The sequence below is a fragment of the Panicum virgatum genome, chromosome 2N, assembly GCF_016808335.1.
Source record: "Panicum virgatum strain AP13 chromosome 2N, P.virgatum_v5, whole genome shotgun sequence".
NCBI classification, from domain to species: Eukaryota; Viridiplantae; Streptophyta; class Magnoliopsida; order Poales; family Poaceae; genus Panicum; species Panicum virgatum.
Genome location: NC_053146.1, coordinates 65,302,292 through 65,323,029, shown reverse-complemented (window position 1 = coordinate 65,323,029; position 20,738 = coordinate 65,302,292). Strand labels below are relative to the sequence as shown.

General features: G+C 50.5%; 3 protein-coding genes across 4 annotated transcripts; 2 read left to right on the top strand and 1 right to left on the bottom strand.

The window, feature by feature from the left end:
• Nucleotides 1-4,507: 4,507 nt before the first annotated feature.
• LOC120658586 (putative aminoacrylate hydrolase RutD) lies at nt 4,508-7,000 on the top strand. The gene is made up of 4 exons (XM_039936853.1): nt 4,508-5,315; nt 6,344-6,439; nt 6,527-6,594; nt 6,696-7,000. Exons 1-4 carry the CDS (start codon nt 4,668-4,670, stop codon nt 6,823-6,825), a joined length of 942 nt encoding a protein of 313 aa, XP_039792787.1. The 5' UTR covers nt 4,508-4,667; the 3' UTR covers nt 6,826-7,000.
• Nucleotides 7,001-9,906: 2,906 nt separating this feature from the next.
• Nucleotides 9,907-11,341, bottom strand: LOC120662921 (protein NODULATION SIGNALING PATHWAY 1-like). Its single transcript, XM_039941968.1, has 2 exons — nt 10,562-11,341; nt 9,907-10,485 (listed from the first exon to the last, which is right to left on the bottom strand). Exons 1-2 carry the CDS (start codon nt 11,339-11,341, stop codon nt 9,907-9,909), a joined length of 1,359 nt encoding a protein of 452 aa, XP_039797902.1.
• A 4,298-nt stretch (nt 11,342-15,639) lies between these two features.
• Nucleotides 15,640-20,616, top strand: LOC120658578 (TNF receptor-associated factor family protein DDB_G0290931-like). 2 transcript variants are annotated; one of them, XM_039936846.1, is made up of 3 exons: nt 15,640-16,407; nt 19,058-19,982; nt 20,252-20,603. In XM_039936846.1, the coding sequence occupies exons 2-3, from the start codon at nt 19,077-19,079 to the stop codon at nt 20,351-20,353; spliced, it is 1,008 nt and encodes a 335-aa protein (XP_039792780.1). In that variant the 5' UTR covers nt 15,640-16,407; nt 19,058-19,076; the 3' UTR covers nt 20,354-20,603. The 2 variants fall into 2 exon arrangements, with proteins under 2 accessions (XP_039792780.1, XP_039792779.1); XM_039936845.1 differs by lacking the exon at nt 15,640-16,407 and adding an exon at nt 16,504-16,664 and having other exon boundaries at nt 20,252-20,616.
• Nucleotides 20,617-20,738: the final 122 nt, after the last annotated feature.

The following is a 20,738-nucleotide window of genomic DNA, read 5'->3' as shown; positions in this document are numbered from 1 at the left end:
GGGCCGCAGGGGAGAGAACGAGCCCGCGCTGGGCTGGTGGGGGCCATTGGGTTTTGGGCTGGGCTAGCTCCAGGGTTTGGGCTCCTTTTCTATTTCTATTTTCTCTCTCTTTTCTATTTCTAAATCAAACAAACTTGACCCAAATGAATCCAAATTTGAATTGGAATTCACTCAAGCACTCAAACAAATTAAACAAAATGTGCACCAGCTTGAATGTAACAACAAAGTTTTAACCTTAGACAAAATTTTAATTACTTAAGGAATAAAATTTTAGATGAAATGCCAGTCTAACATAATAAATCTTAGAAAATTAAATAAAGCCAATTAAATTTATTAATAAATGCTAAAATTTAAATTAGGGTGTTACACCTTCCCTTCTCCTCCGCGCGCGCCCCTGGCCCACCGCACCGAGCGCCCCGCGTCCCCCTCGCTCACCCGCGCAGCAGCAGCAGCTCGCCGCCGCCGTGTGCCCGCGCCGCACCCCACGCACGCGTGCGTGCCCACGCTAGCCGCGCCGCGCCGCCAGCCGCGCAGCCGTGCCACGCCGTCGCCTGCGCACACACCCCACGCCCGGCCTACCCATGGACCGCGCCCCGGCCGCACCAGCTCGGCACTGCCTCTGCTGCACGCGCCCACGCTGCAGGGCAGCCCCGCGCCCCGGCCGCCTGCCCAGCCCGCGCGCACCGCCGCCGTGCTCCACCACAGCCCGCGCACCCGCCACGCCTGCACCTCCTGCCCCACTGCACAAGCGCCGCCTGCACCGACGCCCTGTGCACGACGACCTTGGCACACCGCCTCGCCGCCTGCCCTTCACGAACCCGCACAGCCTCCACGCGCCCCCTCCTCGGCCTTGCAGCATCGCCGCCGCAGCCGCCTCTGCTCGCCGCCGCTTGCTCCCGTCGCCCCGCCTCTCTGCTCCGCCCCAGCTCGAGATAGGTAGAGCAATCGAACCTCCCCCACCTCCTCCCTCTTTTCCCCCCTCCTCCCGGCCACCGCCTTCGCCCTGGGCGCCCGAATTGGGCCGCCGCCGCCGCGCCACCACCCCTCCCCTGTTCTGCGTCGGGGGGAAGGAAGAGGAAAGGCAGTTTTGCCTTGAGCCCCCTCCCCTTTCCTTTATTCAGTAAAGAACCCCCACCCTTTTAACCAAAAAACCCTTCCTGTTTTCCTATTTTGCAATCAAATCCCCTCCATATAAACACATTTATAAATAAACCCCTGACCTTTTTAAAATAACCCAATTAATTTCTAAATTTCAAACCAAGCCCCTGCCCTCTTAAATTTAATTACAAATAGGCCCCTGGACCTTTATTTAACCCCTAGACCTTTGATTAACCTATCATTTCATGCACCAATCGAACTCTGATCAACCCGAAACTCTACCACACCTTTCTTAACCCGGTACCGGCCATGCCATTAAGAGTACACCCAAATATATTACTCCGTACTCCATATCTTATGTGTTTCCGATTCGAGCTCAACGATAGATCTTTGTATTGATTGGGTGCTTGTTTGTGTGCGCTGTAGACCACGGAGTGAATGAAGGAGAGCCCGTCAGCGAGCAGTGCTGTGAGCAGGTGAACGAGGACCAGTTCCGCGACCCCGAGCCCGAAGGACTGGACCTCCCCGAAGGCTACGAAGATGGCAAGTTCAATCCCATCCTTTGATGCATGTTTCTGTCCTAGTTTTTATAAACACAACCCAATGGCCTTCTTTAAAAAATTTCATATGTTTTGCTTGTATGAAAACACGGTTGGATAGCCACCCCTTGATTTGTATTGACCATTCCTTGACCACCTAGATTAATGTCTGATTTTGCTTGGACGTTAATCGATACTAGAACGCTTAGGACTTTACTCATAAAACTACTTGTTTTATAAAGAAAATGTGTGCGTTTGTGGGAAGGGATAAATGTGGTGTTTTTGTAAAGAAAGTTTAGACGGGATGGATGACATTTCTATGGATTTGCCACTTTGGTGTGCTCGTGCCATTATGACAGGGTAAAGGAGGGAGATATCCATCTTGTCGTGTCTAAGGACCGAGTTGGTGTGTCATCTCACCTAACTCCACTATCGTGCAAACCACTCGACCGTTGAATGGGCAACGGCTTAGCATAAATCCCACTAGTTAATTTGATAGCCATCAGGAGAGCTGAGAGCAACGGGTGACTAAGGAAAAGGGATAAGCCCAGAGTGACTTATGCCCGGTTATACCTAAGTGAACGGTCGATGACCCCTTGGTGCATCCCGTGATGGCTAGTCAGGTTTAGCTAAGGTGGGTAATGACTATGTTAGGATCTACACCGACACGACGGTGTCCGAGTTGTGGTATCCTACTTGTGGGTAAAGTTGCACACCTCTGCAGAGTTAAAAGCTATTCGAATAGCCGTGCCCATGGTATTGGGCGAGTTACGGTGTGGTCACATAACTAGTGTTTTATTGGGATGGGCTGGTATGAGTTGTTTTGAAATTGTGTCTGGCAGTTGTGCTGTGTGCTACGACGGACGGGGAGTCCGGTAGCAGTTTGAAACTTAAACTCCGTGTTACTCAAAACAAAAACTGGTTTCTGAAATGTTTTCTGCTAAATAAACCCCTGCATAAAATTTAGTTTTCTGCAAACTAAACCGTAACCTTACCCTTGATTTTACCTGTGCATATTATTCTGATGTAACCCCCTCCGTGGGTGTGGTTGGACTTGCTGAGTACGTTTGTACTCACCCCACTCTTACTTTTTACAGAAGAAGACCCAGACTTCGTGCCAGACGACGCTGAGTAGGGTTATTGTTCTACACCCAACCTTGCATGTGGAACCGGCCCTGTCGAGATGCCTCCGCTGTCGCAATACTCTGAGCCCGTGCTAGACCCCATGTGGTTTGCGGTCTGGTGTTATGTCGTAGCTTGGTTAATTATTATTATTATCTGTATCGAGTGTCCTCCAAGGTTTGTACGGTTTTGAACCATCTGATGTAATAAATGTGGCATCAGCCTCCTGGGACTGGTGTTTTGTATCACATTTAAGTTCTCTCTTATGAGGGGACGCTTCAATCTGCTACCGGTCCGGCTTACCGGTGAGGGAGACCGGTTAGCCAGGAGCTGAGGGCGGCTAGCCGGCAACGGGCGGCGGTCGGCGACTTCTGGCGGCGGACTGGACTCACTGAGGGGGGAGCGGATGAGGGACACGCGAGTGAGCCTTCTGGTTCTCGGACGCCAAGTTAAATGAACGCTGCAACGCGATGGGCCCTTAATGGGCCGCGGTTTTTTTTTCTTTTTTTATTTAACTTATAAATTCCGCAAACCATACTAAATGAACGAATTTTGGAGAAAATTTGACACCATTAGATTCGTTGCACCTTAAAGTATTTTTAGAAATTTTTTGGGAATTTTTCATTTTTTTGAATTTAAATTTAAATTTTGAATTTGGACCGGTTTCATACCGGACCGAACCGGTACCGGGCCGGACCGGTTACCGACGGTTCGGTTAACCCTGGTCCCATGCGATCCCAAGCTCAAAAGTCAAGTATGGACGTTGTGATTGTATATAGAGCATGACTGCTTCTAGAAGGCTCGATGAATTCCAAAAAAGATTCCACACTGCTTTGTTTCACCTAATGATCTTTGCACATTTCTTTTAGGAATCGCTTTGGAAAAGAACCATCTTGCAGTCGAATTCACGCATGAATGATAGATTGGTAGTTTTGTCGCAACCTGATGACGAATTTCTCCACTTTTGACAGGTTATCTTTGACCTGGCGCGCAGCAGGAACACGATCCCTCTGCCCAAGGCGGCTGCTCCTCCTGGATGGATCCCTCTCCCGTCTCTTGAGGACACAATGCTGAGCCCAAATTACCTAGTTGTTCGTCCGGTTATGCCGTCCCTTGATCAGGTTGAGGAAACCGAGGATGACGATGAAGGTTCAGATCCAGCAATAAGCAGACCCAGATCAATGCCACGGCAGTTGCAGCCGTGAGACAGAGAAGATGAAGACTGAACATCAACGGTTGATCATGGGCTCCTTGTCTTTCTTTAGTTAGTGCATGCATACCTGAGTGTAAAATCATGGATTTTTATGTCTGGTCGCCATTGTTCGCTTATCATTTTACCTAGTATGTTGCTGCACCATCTCAAATTCTCAAGTTGTATTTAGACCCTACCCTTAGTAGCCAGCATGAGCAGAACGAATCCTTGGTAATGTGGTAATAGTAAATTTGTGGATCATGAGACAAATCCTTTCCATTCTCCGGCAGCATGGCTTAAGGCAATCTGTCAGTGGTCAAGGTGTTTTGAGGTGATCCTTCATTCCCGTCTTTTCACTAGATTCAGATGCCCTTTTCCTAACCAAGGACCAAAATGGTTACTCCTACACAAAGTAACAGAGGTACACCGAAGAGATCATTCGTGACATGCGCAGAATGAACTTTTTACAAATTGCAATATATATCTCCAGCTAATCTTGCGAGTAATCTGGACTCCTGAGAAAGAAAAGGACAGGCAAAAACAGATGCAACATCACAGCCGGAGAGTCCTCGGAAAACAATACACCCTGCGAATGTTGGCTCTCTGCCCATATATCTGTCCCCGTCCGGACTCTCGGCTCTCGCACGTACGACACCAACCGACCACTTGAGTTCCACGACGTCACCCGATCCCAACCGCAAGGGCGCGCCGCCGCAATGCCGACGCTCGGCATCGCGCCGCTGCTCGGCGCCTACTTCCGCCGCCGCTTCGCCGCGGCGGGCCTCGTAGAGGCGTCCGTGCCCCTCGACGGCGGCGCCACCACGGTCCACTGCTGGCGCTTCCCGCCGGGCACCGACGGAGCCACCGACGCGCGCCCCGTCCTGGTACTCCTCCACGGCTTCGGCCCCCCGGCGACGTGGCAGTGGCGGCGCCAGGTGATCCCGCTCTCCCGCCGGTTCCGCCTCGTCGTCCCGGACCTCCTCTTCTTCGGCGGCTCGTCCACGTCGGCGGCCGCGCGCGTCTCCGAGGCCCACCAGGCCGAGGCGGTGGCGAAGCTCGTGGCGGCCGTGGTGCCGCCCGGGGCGGCGCGCGTGTCGGTGGCCGGCACGAGCTACGGCGGGTTCGTGGCGTACCACGTGGCGAGGCTGCTGGGCCCCGGCGCGGTGGAGCGGGTGGTGATCGCCAGCTCCGACCTGCTCAAGGCCGACGCCGACGACCGCGCGCTGCTCCGCCGCGGCGGCGCGGAGCGCGTCGAGGACGTGATGCTGCCGCGCTCCCCCGAGCGGATGCGCCGGCTGCTGCAGCTCGCGTACCACCGCCCGCGCCGGTTCACGCCCGGGTTCGTGCTTCGCGACCTCGTCCAGGTACGTCGGATCTTTCCTGCTCTTCTTGCTCCTCGATCAAAGCACTAGTAGATGCGCCGTGCTTCGGACCAAAGACTCCCAATCATTCCCGTGCCAGTCGTGTTGCTTGAGATCGAGTTCTTGGGCCATCTGTCCTGTTGCCACTCGGTTGCATCGCATTCGCCTGGCGTCCACGTCACGGTCACCGTGCCACGTCCCCTGCCAATGACGTGGCCCTGGGTTGGAATCCTGCGACTCGCAGTGTCGCAGTCGCAGGTTTCCCAACCGTCGCGCGGGTCGCTGGATCGCCATCAACTCCATCCAAACTCTGGTGGCCCCTGATTCCCTTGCATCACCCAACCATTTCTCCGGCACTGCCGCTCTTCCAATCAACCCCGAACACCCGGTCCAGCCGTGCAGACCTTCTAGAACGAGCGGCGTACAGGTCACCGACCGGTGCACGCGCGTCGTCGCATGGCTGCCTACCTGCATTCCAACGAACGACAGGCATGGCGGCCATCTTTTTACCCCCAACCTTAGTGCTTCTAGACACTGTGCAGAATGCCTTTATTTGGTTGATGCAGACGGCCATTTTTGATGGTCATCATTGATGCAGACCCCCAACCTTAGTATCAGTCATTGATTCAGTTGGAAGTTGGAACCTCAGACTCTTCTTCGTCCTGGCTTTTGCTGCCTGTCAGCCGGTACATCCACTGCTCATATGAACTGCCATAATCACAGGTACCAAGTCTTGTTTCTAGCTCAGAAATACTGATCTCAGGAGTTAAAGAGGAAGTGAGCGGTTTTACTGGAATAATAGGTTGAAGGACCAAAGAGGAAATGATCTTGCCATTGTCCAATTGCAGGCCCTTAACATTTGAATAAAACCCAGCGGCTGCTTGAACATTTTGACAACCTCAATTTGCCAGTATACCTGTTCTGGAGACTGAAATACAGCAGCGTACTAATCCGTTATTGATACTAGTAACTTTTTAACCTCAGCATGCATACAACCTCTAGATTTGAGTAACAGTAATACCCTGTTGCAGTATCTGTACAGTGACAAAGTAGAAGAGAAGAAGGAACTGATAAAGGGCATAACGCTGGGCAACAAAGACAAGTTCCAGCTTACACCACTCGCTCAGGTAGTTCCTTTTCTCAAACAGATAATCGCAGCAACGCATTACCATGCCATGTTTTTCCTTCTTACCCAACCTCTGTCCCATCTTCAGGAAGTTCTTGTGTTATGGGGAGAGCATGACCAGATATTCCCTATAGAGAAGGCATTTGAAGTGGCAAGGTTAGTACATGCTGATCTCACATGAGCTTTTATTACAGTTTGGTTTCAGGCATTGCACTTACCTTGCAATCAAACTTACGGAAGATTCAATGCAAATGCAGGAAACTTGGACCAAATGCGAGGTTGGAGGTCCTCAAGGACACTGGCCACATGCCTCAGGAGGAGGATCCAAAGCGGTTCAATGAGGCAATCCTGAACTTCTTGCTTCCAGCTCCAAAGTCCTCTTTGTAATCCAATATGAACAAGTTATTCAGGCCAAAGGATCACCGGAGAGTTGATAGTTTAAGCTGCATTCTGCCTAAATTAATCTAATTATTTGTTGGTTTGACATTACCACCCTAAGATTGATGAAATGGGAAAATATGTGATTCCCCATTGAATGCATTATGCGTAATTTCTTGTGCTATTTTAAAACTGTCCGTGTTGTGGTTATTGGTGGGTAGAGGATTCGTGATCAAATCTCTGCATATTTGTTGCAGAGAAGAAATGGTGAGCAACGACCTAACGGCAACTCGGCAAGTACCAGTACAGTTTCAGGTCAGCAAATTGGAAAGCATTAAGCATATTCAGAAGTGGACTTCAGCCACTTTGTTCACTTTTTCAGGCTTGTCAATATATGAGCTGATTTGACGAGCGCTGCGTTAAATTTGATCTGGATAACAAGTGAGTGTGTCGGTACCCTGTAGCAGGGATACCCACTCTTACTGCAGCAAGGTAGGACCTGCGTAGTTATCCGTAACTGCGTGGAAGGGACAGAATAGCCAGGCCCCACGGGCCAGGCTCTTCCCTCACTAGGCCAACGGCCCCGGACCCGCTCCCCGCCTGGGGACGGGTCCGGAGACGCCACGTGCCTCTAAGCAAGGGAAGACCCGAGCTGACGGCCGGGACCTCGGACCCCCATAGGGGTCCGGGACCTCCTGCACCCGCCCGGACCTCCCTTTTCCCGCATAGGGGTCCGGGGCTGCCACGTGGCCCGAAGGCACGGGCTCGAGCGCGAGCCTTCCGCTGGAAGACTCGCGCACCCACTGCATTTAATGCAAGTGGACAAGGCGTGCTCTGCCGCCGCGGTATGCGAGACAGCTTTTGTCAGGCCTCGCTGTGCACCGCGTGTTACCAAGGTGCACAGTGCAGCCGCCTGTGCCGCGCCCGCGCAGAGCCCGTCTGTCGCATTAAATGGATACGACGGCACGACACTTTTCCATCATGCCGCCTACGCCGCAAGCTACACAGCCCGCTTAAGCTACGTGGCAGGCGACACCACTAGCTACGTCAGGTTCCGTCCCGACAAGACAGCACCAGGACATGATGGACGAAGGGCTCCGGGAGCAGGCAAGGGAACCCAGAGAGAGATCTCCCTTGCCTGCGACGCCATAAAGTATGAACAGTACGTTATTTTATACTACACCGTTGGACCCACCTGTCGGGGACCCAACAACTGTGTACGCGCCCCCTTGAGATATAAAAGGGAGGGGCTCGCTGTGCACAAGACATCTCCAGACAGACACAAGCTCTCGCAACTCTCACACTCTCGTGGGGAGGCAATACACACACAGTGGACGTAGGGTATTACGCTCCGGCGGCCCGAACCACTCTAAATCTTGCTGTGTTCATCGTGTTCTTGAGTGAGATCGATCTAGACTAGCTAACCCCCGAGTATACACCCTCTGGGCTAGGGCGGGTGCCTTCCGCCACCCGGTTGTGGTTTGCAGCACCACGACATTTGGCGCGCCAGGTAGGGTACCCACAGCCGGGTGGCGGAACGCACCCGCCTATTCCCAGAGTGGGAGTGCTCGGGGAGGTACTAGGCGATTGGGCTGATCTAGCCTTGAGATAAGTACACAAGAACACACGATCTAGAGTGGTTCGGGCCGCCGGAGCGTAATACCCTACGTCCACTGGGAGAAGTTTTGATCTCTGTTGTGTATGAGTCTATCCTCTGCCGGGCCTTGGCTCTTACCCAGCTTGAGTTTCCTTCTAGCGGGCGCCCCCTTTTATAGACCAAGGGGGCGGATACATAGGACGTTGGGGCCCGACAAGTGGGCCCAACGTGACTGCGCAGCATACTGCGCAGAGTATTTAGATGGGTACAGTTGTTACGAATCTTTCCTCCGATACGCTCCCACGCCCTGCTAGCGCTACAGTGGTCTTCTCTTGTCCTGTCACCAAGGTGTCCGTTGGGGGAGCGTAGCTTGCGGCGTAGCCTGTGGAGGCTATTATGTAGGCGTTATAATGGGTGAAGCCGAGCCGTCGTATCCATCTGTTATGGCAGACCTGGCAGGCGCGGCGTGGGCGGCGCCAGTAGCTCCACTATCTTGGTAATACGCGATAAATAGTGTCCCCTGGTCAAAGTATCGCCTCGGCTTCTGCTACATCAATGCGGACGTTCCCTTGTCGCAATGAATGCAGTGGTGGGTGAGGCTTAGTATGGAGACCAAGCGGCCTTATACATGTGTCCGTGCTTGTAGACACGTGTCGGCACCGGACCACCCCCAGGCATGGCGTCGACTTCTTCCCTTATCGAGGGGTCCGGTTACCATGCTGGGGGTCCGGGACCCCATGAGGGGTCCGGGACTTCCGCGGGGTCCGGACCCCCTCGGGAGGTCCGGAGCCCCGGCGGTTCGGGCTGCCCGCCTCTTCCGGGACACGCGTCGTTCCCGGATCTTTCCCAGTCGTGAGGCAGGTCCGGAACCGTTGCCGAGAGATCAGGACTCCGGACCACAGAGGTCCGGCTGTTTGGTCGTAGTCATGGATAACTACAAGGCCCTTGCCTAGATACAGCAAGAAGGGGTACCCCATTCCTAGGGTACCGACAGAGTGAATTGAAGGGGACTGATTGAGTAAGAAAAATCCAGGTGCATGAAAGGAAGGAAGAAACATCCTGGGCATCATATAGCAATTGAGGGAGTTAAAAGAGATGAAATTCTAGCATACGAGGCCTCACTTGGAGGAGCGAATCGATTCGATTCCCAGGATCCTGGAAAAAAAATGCATTTCCAAAGAGGTCCGACTTTTGTACAAACTGTTGCTGGCAGGCTGGCCGAAAAGAAGCTCTAGTACCGATCGCCCGCTCGTCTCACGCTCACGCCTCGCGCGAGTCGCACCACCCCCACCCGCACCAGAGCGCTCGGCCCGCATCTCCTTCATGGCTTCATCCCCGTGTCGCTCACGCGCCACGCCAGATAAGCTCCGGGCTAGCCTGCGCCGGCCGCCACAGGGAGCAGAACGACACGGGCTGCCCTTTCCACCGGAGCCCCACCGCGGCGCCGGAGGACGGCGACGGCGGCACCAGCTCCCACCCGCCGTCGTACTTCCTCAGCAGCGCCTTGGCCGTCTCCACCGCCTCGCCCCCCGACGTCCGTCCACGGCCGCTCCACGCCTCGACGTGGCCGCCAGTGCCGTCCCGGCCTCCGCTTCCATCACCCGCCTCTCGTCGGCGTCCCGGCCCTTGAACGCAGCGGCCGTCGAGTCCAGGAACATCCAGAGATGCTCCAGCCTGGCCGCGAACTCGCTCGCCACGCTGCCGTCGCTTCGGCCGCCGTAGTCCAGCTCGGCGAGGACTAGTAGCTCTGGGTTGAGGCTCCTGATGTTTCGGAGTACTGCTACCTGCTCGTCGGCGGTGGCGTGGCCGAGCCGGAACTGGAGGCAGACGACGAGGGTCTCGCCGGGGGTGAGAGTGCCGTGCAGGCTGTCCGTGCATGGTGTTTGCACGATGGCGAGGTCCAGGTTGATGGTCTTGGCGTACCGGAGCAGCTGCGGTGAGCAGTCGTAGCCGGGAGGTGAAGCGGAGAACGACACCGGTGGGGCGGCCGCGGGGCCGCCGACCGTGAGGTGGACGGCGGGGGGCGTGGAGCCCCGTGGCACGCGGGTGAGCGCCTCGAGCAGCGTCGGCCACTGCACGCCGTGCGAGACACCGATGTCCGCGACGTGAATCTGACGAGGCTCGGTCGCCGCACCCATCGCCGGCGGCCTGCGCAATCGCGGCGTTGGCGAGCGCGTTCGGGACCGCGAACCACGGGCTGACCTCGTTGAACCTGATGAGCAACGCGCGGAAGAGGCGCGGGTCGACGCCGGAGAACATCGGCGTCGGGCACTCGCAGGGTGGCATCTTCACGGTCGCCGCGGCCGCTGGACCCACGGCGTGCGGGAGGCGTTGCGTGAGGGCGCGCAGCCCGTGCGCGGCCAGGCGGTGGTTTGGTTCGCCGGAGAAGGAGGCGAGCTCGCCGAGCACGTACAGCAGGTGCTGCGCGCGCGGCAGGTTGCCCGCCTCGATGGCGACCGCGCACGGGTTCAGCAGCTGCTCCGCCCACCTCGCATCCCAGCCCAAGCTCGCAGCACCTGGCTTTGCACTGCCCTTCTTGCTCGGCTTCCGGCTGCTGCTCGTTCCTCCGCTGTCAAGCTCGGGGCCACCTCCAACCGGATAGTGTTGGCTGCTGTGCTGCGGTGACTTGCGTTTCCTTGGCTGCCCAAACTCCCCCGGCGACGCCACCGGCGACGATGCAACGCTAGTGGAAACAGGGCCCAGGCCTGACTGGGGCAAGATGGTGGTGGTCGGAGGTAGCCGTGTCTCCGCCACCATGCTGTCGATGCCCTGCTGCTGCTCCTCCTCCGCTGATGCCTGCAACCAGCCATAAGCACCGAGGCCGACGTCAAGGTCGGCGGCGAGGAAGGCGATGGACTCGTCGAGCCAATCCGAGGCGCCGCTGCTTGTGGCGGCGGTGGATTCTTGGTCTCCTCGCTCATTGCTCATGGCGATCGCATAGGGTTGGTGGAGATCTCTCACCTCTCAAGCTTGCAAGGGCTTGGCGATCTTGGCAATCTTATAAAATGTTGATGATTGGAGGGCGACAAGGAAGGCTTCTAGTTATATGTCCATCTCACCAGTTCCTTGGAGTTGCAGCACATGATTAGATAGGTTGCTCCCCAAATGACACTAATCTAGCATAAAAGTGACATTGCTGTCTTCAACAAATTAACAACATTTTTCTATAAATAATTTCTTACGGCAGGTAGCTTGGGCTAAAATCTGAACCTGTAAGGACTCGACAGTTGTTCGGGTCCGAAAACTGATCTGCATTTTTTTAGCTGATCATCCATTGTATCCATGTAGATTGTAAATGTAATACAACCAAAGGCATGCACATCAAGGGAATAATAATGCAGTTTGAGCCTGGATCGGTAGCTACAAAAACTTTGCAGTTTACAAAAACGAATTATTGCCCATCAAGAAAAGGATCATTCGATCAACTAGTCGATCAACTAGTCATATACTATATAAAAAACAGAAACTTGTGGTCTTCGTCATAGTTGTTTGAGATTAATTGTTAGAATTATACTAGTAGGCAGCACAGTTACAACGGCAAGACACAAGTTGCTTTCTTCCACAGTTCCCACAGTTTATTCAGGCTTGTGCTGAGCAGAGCGGAGATAGCGACTGTAAAATGCTTATCCATGAGCTGCAAACTGTATGAATGGAAATGTCTCTTGTATTCCCGCGTCTACTTGAAATATCTCACTGCAATCCAGCAGCTTCCTATCCTGCACACCTGTTACTACTGTGTTCCAGTGACACACCTGTTACTGAAAGACACGGTTTTTTTAGCTGTAGTAATCGATGGATTGGCCGAACGACATCAACCTGTCCTTGTCTAGAGCAATCCATGCCAACTAGGAGTAATAGTAAAGTGTTACGTACCCATCATGGCTTCATAAATTAAAAGAGGAATTTCATGGACCTGAATCTTCCGGAACCTCTCTTATTCAATTAGCTTGAACTTACCAAGGTCTTTGCCTATCGAGTATCGAACTCCACCCTAGTGCACAGCCAATTGGTACTGAAACTGATGCCTATCAACCAGTTGCTTAGGGTATTCAAGGAAAGAAGCAAACTGCCTATCAACTGATGCCCATCAACCAGTTGCTTAGGGTATCCAAGGAAAGAAGCAAACTGCCTATCAACTGATGCCTATCAACCCGTTGCTGAGGGTCAGAGGGTATCGCTCCTCGGCGTGTAGTCCACCATCTCCTTCCTCAACTCAACCGCAACAACAGAGGGCTTCCAGAACAGATCACCTGTCGTGCCGTCAACGCAGACTGCAGCCAGACCAGGGAGCAGGAGCTGTGCCAGTTTGTGCATTGCCTCTGAATCGCAGTACGGACATTGAATGAGCGGTCCTTCGCCTCTCTCTGTTCCAGGATCCGCTACTGGAAGGTCCATTGCGCTTTGTGATCAGAACCTGCAAACAGAAGAAGCTGTCAAGTAACCGAATCAGCAACAAAAAGAAATCTATACATGTTGCTAGTGAAGGAGAAGGTGAAAAAAAAAATTCTGGTTCAATCTCTACAATCCTTCAGGTGAACGTGTGAGAGAAGACCTTCTTCACATTAAATAACATAGATAATAACTCCACGGTTGATCCAATGGGCGGACATAAAGAATCAGACCGATTCTAGGTGGATTTGAGGGCTTGTCCAAAAGAAATCCATGACGCTGTAACAAGCGCCGCAGAAAAGGAAATATAAACGAATTCGATAAATTCTTCTTTTTGAAAAATTATGTGATAATTATGAAAACCAAATCTTTCTGGGGCAGATTTGATGTGTCCAAATCTGTCATATTTCGGAAAAATGACAAACTGACACATCAGCTAATAAAAAGTGCCAAATTTTAGTCGCACAGATCTGTCAAATTATACTAACGAGCTAACCATTACTTAATCGGGTCCAATAATAACCAAACCTGATAATAACACTTGGACCAACACCAAATCCAACTTCTGATTCCAGTAAAGTTCACAATCAACAAAATGAGGACAACAATAAAGTAATGTCGTGGGCTTTTGGGGTACCCACAGCCGGGTGGTGGAACGCACCCGTCTTTTCCCCGAGGGGGAGTACTCGGGGAAGTGCTAAGCTATTAGGCCGATCTAGCTTCGGGGCAAGAACGCAAGAACACACGAATTTAGAGTGGTTCGGGCCGCCGGAGTGTAATACCCTACATCCACTGCGGGGTGTATTGCACTATGAATGAGTCTATCCTCTGCCCCCAAGTCTCCCTTTGGACTTGGGCTTTTCTCTAGCGGGCGTCTCCCTTTTATAGAGCAAGGAGGGCGCGTACACAGGTGTTGGACCCCGACAGGTGGGTCCAACAAGGATGTATATTATACTAAATAAACACTAATGGAGCTACAGTGATGGAGAATCTCTTGCCGGATACACTTCATCGTCTTGTAGACTCTCTGACCGAGGGGGGTCTTCTCCTGTCCCATCGGCGAGGCGCCCGTTGAGGTAGTGTAGGTTGCGGCATAGACTATTGGGTCTACTGCGTATGCGTTATGATACTCCATCGCCGAGTTGTCGTGTCTAACTGGCGTGGCAGACTAACGCGCGTGGCGTGAGTGGTGCCAGCGGCTGTACTGTGCACCTTGGTAACGTGCGACCAACAGTACAGCCTGGCTAAAGTCTCTTCGGGCTCTGCCGTGGTAGAGCGCACTTAACGTCTCCTGCATTGAATGCGGTAGGTGGGCAAGTCTTCCCGAGGAAGCTTGGCAGCCGTGCGCGCGTATCTGCGCCTGCGGACACGTGGCGGCTCCGGACCTCCCCAGGCGGGGTGTCCGTTCCCTCCCTGCTGAGGGGTCCGAATAGTATATGGGGGTCCGGGACCCCGTGGGAGGTCCGGGGCCCCCGGCTGTTTTGTCTGAGTACTCCCTTCTTCGGGACACGTGGTGATACCGGACCCGACCCCGAGCGGGATGCGGGTCCGAGGCCGTTGGTTTGGTGAGATGGAGTCGGACCCCAGGGTCCGGTTGTTCAGCTCCTTTGGGCGTAGTTACGGATAACTACGAGTCTTGACACAGCAAGAGGGGGTACCCTAGTCCAGAGGTACCGACAAGTAAGTATTGAGCAGGTTAAAACTAAGAGAGAAACTGAACAAAACTTTTTTTTAAAACAAACCGACAGGAGAGCTGCTTGTTATATTAATTAGAAGGAGAAAAGCCAAAGGAAGCTAGAGATACAACACGGTACAATATGCCGCCTTCTCACGGCGCAAGCAAATAGAGAAAAAACATGACAAAACTTTACGCTCAACACTTAAACTCTGCTCACTAAACTAGCCAGTTGCTTTGCTCCAGCAAGACTCCAAATCAAAATTTCATCTTTGATCTTTGCTATGACCATGAAAGAAGGTGCCTCAGAGCGATCGAAAATTTGTGCATTCCGCTCTTTCCAAATCGCCCAGCAGATGAGGATGATTAGAGATCTAATCCCCTTTCGTGAAAATCCGGTTGTCCTTGCTAGTGCCGTCCACCAGGTGTGGACTGACTCTGCCGGCTCCCAGTTGGCATGAAGTAGTGGTGGTGCCGCTAGCCAGCTAGCAAGCTCAGAAACTGAACAAAACTTGGACTAGTAGCAATAGAAACCATGAATCATACAATAGGTGATCTACATTGCTAATCTAAATTATACTTGGAGAATATGGATGGCAGGAATCAAATCACACCATTCAGCTGCAATAAAGTGAAGATAAGCAAGAAGAAATCAGCTTGGAATAAACAATAGACATGAAAGAATCGAGTGGAGGACACAAAGAAAATGTACATATCAATAGATGCATGATTTCAATTGGAAAACAGAAGACGAGGCGAAAGCATCTTATTGTACTGAAATACCAAACCCTAGTACAAAATTGCAGTTTAGTTATGATAAAATATTTTTACAGATCAAAATTCATTGAACTACAATATAATTGGGACGCAACTAAAAGAACGGCCTACCAATCTGATCAGGTTCAGTCCTTTTCCATCATCTAATTTCACCATGACACGTAGCAGACCCGATCACAATTGCACTAAGAGATTTGTATGAAATTTCACAAATATAACAAATTATACAATAAATTAACAAAGCAAGAATAGAGAAGTAGTTACTGCATGCAACAACCCAACAAAAATCATTTCAACATTTTTCTTTGCAAAGCAACTGCTCCGAGGGTAGCATCCGGCTGCGCTCCGAGGTCGCGAGCGGTGGAGCCAGGAAGGCCGAGGGTAGCAGCCATGTTGCTCAGCGTGAGGGGAACCGTCCGTAGTTCGACCCCGGCCGGTGGCAAGCCGGGGAAGGTGAAGCTGAAGATCCGGAACATGGTGCCGAAGCCGAACCCTGATGCGGTGGATTCCTCCAGGTCTTTGCCGGCGAAGCCTCCTCGTCCTCGGCCGGTAGATTCACGGCACCAGCAAAAGGTTGTATTTATTTGGTACAGTGTGCTTGCATTTGCACCGAATTCCTACATAATTTGTTTCGAGAAAAGAATAAGCCGCCTTTCTGAAATCAAATGGAAATCTAACCGGATTTGCTAAACTAAAAAAAGACACACAATTGGCAACTGATTCAAAAGGATGATCTGCTTGTAGACTGAAGGCGCAAAATATTGTGACAAGTCATTTTCTTCAAGAGACAAGAAATCCAGAAAGGAGAGGTTAGTTGAAGAAGAAATGGCTCAGGAGCAATCAGCCAAAGTTCAGAGAGAACCGTCTTCAGATCCTGTCCGGAAGAGTAGGAGGCTTGCTAAGAAATTTGTATTGGACAATGAAATAGATGAGGACTATGATACAATTAATATTGGAACTCCTGCCTGGTTCAGAGAGAACCGTCTTCAACCAGGCAGGATGCAAGTGGAAAAGCCTCTCAATCTTTGAAACGTTTCAATTTCCAGGAGCCGTCAGCTATGTGTAATCTTTGTAGGCTGAAGCTATAAGCAAAATATTGGGCCTGGACTCTGAGAAGAAGGAAGAGAGGAAGCAAAAGGATCCGGAAGAGAAGGTTCGTTGCATGATTTGACCTTGCTCTCTGTGCATTCAGGAGCTTTCTATTGCTAGCAGTAACAGCTTGCTCAAGTCCTGAACAAACCAGCTTGCTAAAAATAAAAAAAAAAATTCAACGGTTCACCGGGACGGACGTAAACCGCTCTGGCCCTCTCCCATAGTCCCATTCCAAGGGCCGGCCGCGTCCTCTCCTCGCAGTGCCTCCCCACCGCCCTCTCCTCCGCGCCGGCCGGCCTTGCCCCGATCCAGATCCAGGTGCGCATCCCTCCTTCCTTCCTCCCCCCGTCGGATGGCGTCCTCATCTCCCCCCGACGACGGACGCCATTGGCCTTGAGTGGAGATCCGGACGCGGTTGCGTGTCTCATTCCTGTCGTTTTTGCCTCCCTGGCTCCCTGGCTGGTTAGGATAGGATGCCCTCGCTTGTTGTTCGTGATGTTTTGCGCTGCGGGATCTTTCCCCTTCGTTGCTTGAGCGCTGGAACTCAACTGTTTGTTCATCTTTGTCCGTAATAAGCAACCGATCAATCCGGTGTGCTGCGGATTTGGGCTATTTTGTTGCGTGTATGTTTTATTTCGATGAAGTTTTTTATGGATTTGCCGGCTGCGCTTTTCCGGGGCTGGTAACTCTTCCGTGTTAATGATTCCATCGATGTTTTCTTGGAACTAGAATCACAATCCATCAATTCGGGTCACCAATTAGTGCGGCAATGTGAATCTGTGTTAATTCTTGCTCTCACGATGCTTGCCGATTTATGCTCGGATGAGTTTCTGTCCTGGATGTTGAAGCGTTAGAAAAAAAAAAAGAGAAGCATTAGAACAAAAAAAACTGATTTGATAATTTATATTTCACCTTTGAACACCTAGAAAGTGTGTGCAATTCCATTGCCACAGGGACCACCGCAAGGTTGCAAAAGGGCAGACCTACACTCAAAAAAGGTGGCCTTTGCAACGACACACAAAAAAAAACGTGTCTTTGCACAAACACACTAAACTTCCCTGGCAATTGGGTGCTGGACACTAATAACATATCATCATCAAAGAGGTTTGAATACATTTATAAAAGATAAGTATACCCCTGCCCTTTCAAATGAACATTCAGATGGACAAAAGAACATGATAACAGCATGTTCTTCACCATTCAGCAAGCAGTAAACTATACAAATAGCATGTTCAGCCATATTTGGCCACAATATAGACCCTAATGACATGGTTTAGCAACAGGGAATGATTCAGCAGGTTTAGCAAAAGGAAATCACATATTCAAGCCACATTTGGTTATCTTGATGCTACCAAAACCATACATGCTACTGATCCGGCACTCTCTACTCTTTCTTAGACCTGACAACCTTCAACTACTTTGCCTTTCCCTTCTCCATGAAGACTACCGGAGATAGTGCTTCACATGCAACAGGCTCTATGGAGCCTTCAAAATCCAGCAACCTTTTTTGGCTGAAATGAATATAGAAGCATGTAAATAATTATTTTAAAGAAAGCTAACAACCTGAAAAATGTAATGGAGGACTTATACCTCCTTGTCATAGGGCTAGGTGTTTGTACAGTGAGTGATAGCTCTACTTGGTGTAGATGGATTTTGCTGCAGCAACCTCCTTGACATACTAAATGGAGAAAAAAAATTCAAATTCAGTAAGAAGTAATACAATATGGCAAAATTTTGGAAGTTGCATTTGTACCTTCTTGTCATAGGGCTTGGTGTAGAAACAGAAGTGATGGTTCTTGTTGGCGTAGCACTGTAAATCATTCAGACCAACATACTCTACGTCATCACCCACCCAAGCCACTTCAGTAATTTGCTGAATTTGTGGTTCTACAAGGGATGACTTAATTTCAAGGGAAGGTTGTGCAATAGTTTGGTTTGCTGGGGCATCAGTGCTTCCCTGCAAAAAACAAGGCATGTTCTCCAGCTGGCCAATATCATGTATGTGATCCTTGTCGTCTTTTCTTATAACACGCACTGCACTGACAACCTCCTTATATCCCAATATGTGTCAATTGCTTGAAGCAATTTCTGGTCAGAATCAGTCTCTTCATAGCTACGACTCATATTATCCCAATAAGTGACACACAATTTTTTGTTTTGAGCCTAGCCTAATTTCTGTAGTAATTTCAAGAAGCAAATCATTCCAGTTTGTGCTATCCCTGTCTAAAATCTTTGGATTGTTACATGCCTTGCAATATTCGCGACCATCATCATCTGTTAATTTGGCAAAAGCGCGTACTCGAACAGCAAGCCTGTAGGATGAATTGGGATCCATCCTACACATGCAGGGGCACAAAGATGAATGGGATGAACAAGGGTACAATTTACTTTGCAAAATCGAGCCTACAAAGAAATTTCTTTATGTCCGCCCCTTGGAACAGATTCTTGTTTACAGTGTCATGGATTTCTTTGCGACAAGCCCTCAAATCCACCTAGAATCGGTCTGATTCTTTATGTCCGCCCCTTGGATCAACTGTGGAGTTATTATCTATGTTATTTAATGTGAGAAGGTTTCTCTCACATGTTCACCTGAAGGATTGTAGAGATTGAACCAGAAATTCTTTTTTTTTTCACCTTCTCCTTCAGTAGCAACATGTATAGATTTCTTTTTGGTGCTGACTCGGTTGCGTGACACCTTCTTCTGTTTGCAGGTTCTGATCACAAAGTGCAATGGACCTTCCAGTAGCAGATCCTGGAACAGAGAGAGGCGAAGGCCCGCTCATTCAATGTCCGTACTGCGATTCAGAGGCAATGCACAAACTGGCACAGCTCCTGCTCCCTGGCCTGGCTGCAGTCTGCGTTGATGGCACGACAGGTGATCTGTTCAGGAAGCCCTCCGTTGTCGCGGTTGAGTTAAGGAAGGAGATGGTGGACTACATCACGCAGAGGAGCGATACTTTCATTGCCGATGCCCTGATCGAGTCCGAAGCGAATCAGGACCCTGAGAATGAGATGCCGGATGACCCTTTCGAAATCGTTTCAATTTTTATGGATGATTTCAGCAGCACCAAGAGGAATATCATCGGTCATGTCTCTGGGTGGCTGCTGAGCGACAACCGTGAGGATAAGATTGATGACTTTGTCCAGGAGATGGAGATGACCCGCTTCTGGCCTCTAGATAGGAGGGAAGCCATCGCCGAGGTCCTCCTCAAGAATGTCGACCTCAAGACCAAGTTCCACTGCCCTGAGAAGTATGAAAATGAGGAGCGGCTGGCTGATCACAAGGAACGATGTAGCTTCAGACCTGTTACTTGCTCAAATGACGGATGCCGAGCCAAAGTTTCTGTCCGCTGCATGGATGCTCATGATGCTGCTTGCCCATTCAAGATCCTTCAGTGCGAGCAGAACTGTGACAAGCGCCTCCTGAGGCGTGATATGGATAGGCACTGTGTCACCGTCTGCCCAATGAGGCCCATGAAGTGCCCCTTCGGCTGCGATTCCTCATTCGCTGAGCGTGATCTCGAGAAGCACTGCTTGGAGTTCCTTCAGGCACATTTGCTTAAGGTCCTTAAGGTGATTCACAAGAAAGGGCGTTCCGAAGAAGAACTTAAGGAACTTGCTCAGAAGCTAGAAAAGGTCTGGCTTTTGATATTTCTAAATTACATTATATGATTTTGGAATGAACTAAGTGTACTACGTGCTTCTGGCATATTATTTGGAAATTGATGGCACGTGAATTTTGTTCAATTGCTTTACATCTAATTATATAGTAAACCTTTTATTTTTGTCAAAAAAATGTCTCATTTTATTTGCTGACAAATTTTTTGATGAAATGGGATGCAAAGGTTGATCTGATGTGATTGCTTGCCACTTTTTTTTTTTACTGATAATGACATTTTATGCAGTATGATGAACATGGTAAGCTGGCTAAAGCTCTGGATGCAAGACCTCTTACTAATGCTGTGAAGGACCTTGAAGCAAAGATGAAAGGTGAACCCTCGAGTTAAAGGGTCTTTTATACAGCCAAACCTAACAAGATGGATAATGGCATGGATTAGTTTGAAGAGTTTGTTCCTACGTATAGTACAGCATACAGAGAAGAATATAAGTTCTGTTTTATTTTTTGCTTCTTTCTCTCCTTTCACAATCAAATCAATTTGTCAGTATTATATTGTACTATTGCTATGCGCCTGCAAGGCTGCAATTTTGTACAAGTATATTGTTTGTTTTGGTATATAAATGAAAGGTGGCGGTAAATTGAGTTTCTTAAGGCTGGAAGTTATACTTTCTTTCTCTAAAATTCTGCCTAGCAGCACCGGAAGCGTCACCTTGTGGCGATAGATGCGGACCCATGTAACAAATGAAACCAAATAGGATTGTGTATTTGTGTTG

Coding starts and splice junctions, on each gene's coding strand:
- LOC120658586 (XM_039936853.1), top strand. CDS start 4,668: ATGCCGACGCTCGGCATCGCGCCGCTGCTCGGCGCCTACTTCCGCCGC. Junction 5,316..6,343: donor TGCTTCGCGACCTCGTCCAG/GTACGTCGGATC, acceptor ACCCTGTTGCAG/TATCTGTACAGTGACAAAGT. Junction 6,440..6,526: donor AGCTTACACCACTCGCTCAG/GTAGTTCCTTTT, acceptor TCCCATCTTCAG/GAAGTTCTTGTGTTATGGGG.
- LOC120662921 (XM_039941968.1), bottom strand. CDS start 11,341: ATGAGCAATGAGCGAGGAGACCAAGAATCCACCGCCGCCACAAGCAGC. Junction 10,486..10,561: donor CCAACGCCGCGATTGCGCAG/GCCGCCGGCGAT, acceptor CACGGCGTGCAG/TGGCCGACGCTGCTCGAGGC.
- LOC120658578 (XM_039936845.1), top strand. CDS start 19,077: ATGGACCTTCCAGTAGCAGATCCTGGAACAGAGAGAGGCGAAGGCCCG. Junction 19,983..20,251: donor TTGCTCAGAAGCTAGAAAAG/GTCTGGCTTTTG, acceptor CATTTTATGCAG/TATGATGAACATGGTAAGCT.